Source organism: Actinia tenebrosa, unplaced genomic scaffold (genome assembly GCF_029948245.1).
Source record: "Actinia tenebrosa isolate PJP-AT-01 unplaced genomic scaffold, QUT_ActTen_1.0 PGA_scaffold4__44_contigs__length_22323623, whole genome shotgun sequence".
Classification (NCBI taxonomy): Eukaryota; Metazoa; Cnidaria; class Anthozoa; order Actiniaria; family Actiniidae; genus Actinia; species Actinia tenebrosa.
Genome location: NW_028292581.1, coordinates 21,207,492 through 21,211,584, shown reverse-complemented (window position 1 = coordinate 21,211,584; position 4,093 = coordinate 21,207,492). Strand labels below are relative to the sequence as shown.

The 4,093-nt window shown below is 35.4% G+C and overlaps 1 protein-coding gene across 1 annotated transcript; it reads left to right on the top strand.

The window, feature by feature from the left end:
• Positions 1-1,733: 1,733 nt before the first annotated feature.
• On the top strand, positions 1,734-3,438 carry LOC116299859 (kappa-actitoxin-Avd4j-like). The gene is made up of 3 exons (XM_089036183.1): positions 1,734-1,839; positions 2,006-2,102; positions 3,059-3,438. The coding sequence occupies exons 2-3, from the start codon at positions 2,027-2,029 to the stop codon at positions 3,217-3,219; spliced, it is 237 nt and encodes a 78-aa protein (XP_088892309.1). The 5' UTR covers positions 1,734-1,839; positions 2,006-2,026; the 3' UTR covers positions 3,220-3,438.
• The last annotated feature ends 655 nt before the right edge of the window (positions 3,439-4,093 follow it).

The window sequence follows — 4,093 nt, the reverse complement described above, 5'->3', positions numbered from 1 at the left end:
ACAAATGGACAAACTGCAAAAACAAGGTTCCGGACATAAAATAAAATGAAAATTGTCTTTCTCTTTTTACTTTTGTAGGTGATCGAAATCTTGTTCATGGATTCTTTCCTTGACTTCCCTGACAAGTCATTATCAACTGACTCATATTATCCTGATATTATCCTCAATAATTAGAGTGATTAAAATATTAATTAAAATTGAAATTAACCCGTAAAACAGATATAGCGCACTAATAACCATCATTAATCGCTAATTACGGAACCCGATGATTGGCATGCAAATTAATTTCCTGATTGATTGTACTTTTTCCGACTTTTTCCTCGACTTCTTCCCCGACTTAGTTTTCTATAAGTTATATATATGGTTTTGTCAGTATAATGCAATCTTCTCTTAAGGGAATCTGTGTCAGTTTCGCGGTTTTGATGGGGTGTTGAGTTCAATCCCTGTAATAACGGCGTAATTTTCGAGTCATCGGAAAAAATAGCCGATCTATTTGGAACGTTTGCTCATTTCCTTTTCCTTTCCTTTCTCTTTTTTCACAACCGGTGACTCATCCATATTCCCTCAGTCCTCAATAAATAGAGTGGTTACTATAAACCTGTAAAACAGATAGTGAACTAATACGTATTAGTAAAAATACACAAGTGATTATTGAAAATCTCGCGCACTGATTGGTCGAGAAACTCACACTATCACACGATAATCACCTCCAGCGATAATCCAACTTTTTTTTAATCCGGCTTTGTTGCCGTTACCGGGAAAAAAAAAACTTTTCTTTTCTTTCTTTTCTTTTTTTGAAAGAATCACCTGTGTATTTATACTAAAACAATTATTTGCCTCAGCCTCAATGAATATCGGGGAATATTTACCTCGCCGCTCGAATTAGTACGTAGTTGCTAAACAGTTCCACTGTATTCTTTTGTTTTCCTTTGACTATTGGACATTGACTATTAGGTTTTGTTTTGGGTTTATTGTAACTCCTCTAAGCTCTTGCCGAAGTTATTTTGGCTAACTGGACTATAGAGTGCACTTTTTATTAGACATCTAAATAAACAAGCATCCTTATTTTGTCTTCTATTTCTATCTATAAATTGTACGTAGCCGAACATAGCCCGATTAGTGCCATGTAAAATTACTCGTACTTTTTCCCCAACTTTTTTCTCGGGTTTTTTCTCGACTTTTTTCTCGACTTTTTTCTAGACTTCCTTTCTAGACTTTTTTCTCGGTTCAGGAAAAAAGTCGGGTAAAGTACAGTAAAATCATGCAATCACGAAAATTTACATGGCACTAATCGGGTTCCGTTAACGATTAATAATGTTATCAGTGCGCTATATCTGTTTTACGGGTTAATTTCATTTTAATTAATATTTTAATCACTCTAATTATTGAGGATAATATCAGGATAATATGAGTAAGTTGAATAATGACTTGTCAAGGAAGTCAAGGAAAGAATCCATGGACAAGATTTCAATCAGCTACAAAAGTAAAAAGAGAAAGAAAAGCTTTCATTTTATTTTAAGAAAGAGAAATATAATAATCTCGATCGGATAAGGACGGAAAATAGTTTGAGGTAACTTGATTTTAGTCCACGGCAAGTAATGGAATCGAGATTCCCCTAACTACTACGTTACCAAGAGTACCTATACTATGGGGGCAATGTTACTTCCTTTCTTCAGTATGTATGAATAGCTAATGAATCACAAGGTAGTAAATAAAAGAAGCAGCAAGCTCAACGAGTCATTCATTCGCGTTCTGATCCTAAGGCTCAAAGGAAGCACTGCTGATTAAACTCCTAGCTGAAACTGCTTCACAGTAACTGAGGATTTCACAAGATTCAAGGTATGCAGTATTGTTATACAAATCGTGTGGATGGGTTAATTTTGATATTATTGAGGTTTTCATTGTAGACCGATTAAAAGCAAGTTCCGGAGCAGCTAAATTTGAAAGACCAAATCATTTTTTGATAATGGCTATGTCATTCACTGAGTTGGTTTTTGTTTTCCAGGTTAAAAAAGAAGCCAAGAAAATGAACAAGGTTCTGTTGCTGTGTTTGGTGGTGCTTTGTGCTACGGTTGTTTTCGCAACTGCAGATCTGAAGGAAGGTATTCAACATGTGTTGTATTTTTTAAATCTAATTAGAATAAAGGACTTTTTGAAATGTACTAAAATATATAGTTTTTTCAAAGAGATCACTTTTGTCACTTTCCCACCAAAATTCAATGGAGGTGTATGAGATTTAAGGTGGCTGGATGGGGTTTTCTCAGCGCGCTTCCTCAGTTTAAACTTCAAATCGCAAATTCTCAATTGCAAAGAATCTGTTTGGGGAAAATAAGCTTTTCGAGATTTTAAAAGAAGGATAGAGTTTTTGAAATAAGCAAGTTTTTACTGAAACCGAAAATAGTAAGCAATTGCTTAAGTGTTGTTGTTGTTGTTGTTGCGTTTGCTTTTTTCAATATTTACTTCTTTTTTAACAGGTAGATAAGCCAAGCGTTGAAACGCGCTATATACCCCTTGCATGTAACGTTAAATGCAAAGCAGTTCAATTTGGAGGACAGAAAAAAGAAATCTCAATCTCATGAGAGTTGGAAAGCTACTGTTATTTCCTCCAAATTGAGATGCATTCCTACGAGCTGCAAGGGGTCTGAATATGCAAATACGTCATTCGCTCACTAAGATGTTAGCAGATCGATAATTAAACGTTTATCAATCGTCTTAGGTCATCTGCTTACGAAAGCTACGCGACTTCATACAAACACGAGGTTCTTATCCAACAAAGGAGTGAATCTGCTATTTATATCGGGAGTTTTCGACATGGGCAAGAGAGCATAAATTAGAGAGGGAAACATCTTAATAACGCGCGCGCCATGTAAATTCCCGGTTGGGCTATTTTTAGTAACCGGATGCAGTTTAAATTTCGCCTTACCATACTCCCGTGCGTCATCAACTTGTGCGCGCACGCTATTTCCATTTATTGAATTGATTGCTAAATACGAAATTCCTTCCCTCTCTAAACATGCTATCACACATATTGACTACCTGACTGATTGATTTTTCACAGAGAATGCACCAGAAAAGCGAACATATTGTTTATGTAAAGGCAAAATTGGTAAAGGAGATCAATGGTATTTTCGGAGCAGCTGTCCAAGTGGTCATGGATATACCAGTAAATGCAGTAGTTGGATAGACGTTTGCTGTTATCCTCGTGCATTTGGTGGATAGACTGGTAGTGACTAACAAAGTAAAACAAAAGAAAACAGTAAAACTAGACTAGGAGAATGGGTCTAATTATTTAGAAAAGTGGATTTAATGTCTGCTACTAAATAAAATCACTAGACGCTGACTAATACAATAAAATCCGAGAGATCTGATAGACAGCCGCAAATGTCTCTCTAACTCAATCGATCTCCCTCTTAATTAAAAAGAGAATGAAAACACAAATCCATGTATCAGAATGATGTTAGATTAAATGGGCTGAACCCACAATTATAAATTTACAATTTTGGGCTGGGCCCCTAGTATTGTAATCTAACCAATCTCTCTCGCAAATCTAATACGTCATAAACTATCTTTTGTTCCAAGACAAATCAAAACGCAAGAAAATATGTGTTTCGGTAATGGCTATTGTAAGAAAAAAGGCGCTCAAACAGCGCATGTGGCTGCTGCATTGTGCTAGAGTTACGCTCTTTTGCATTGCCACGCCCACAACTTTTGAGAGGCTTTTAAAAAATGGGCACAAAAAAGACTTGGAATTTCGCCTATTCGTTTAAATAACTTCTAGGTGGTTTATCAATAAAAACACGTCCATTCGGAATTTAAAAATATAGTTTTTAGCTTTATTCTGAAATGAGTTTCGATTGGATACGTTAAAACACGTCCATGTCAAAATTGCCTTGAAATAAGTTGGTCGTATAATGACATGTATGTAAACAAATGGCTCTCTTGTTGATTGGTCGCACAAAGAGTTCTTATATAAACAAAATCCACATTTAGAAATTCACGGCGTATTTTCAAAATAAAAAAATAAATTTTTCTGTTCGAATGTGCTCGGAATCAAAATTAGCCATTAGCTTGTTAAATATTTCTTTTTGGAGTT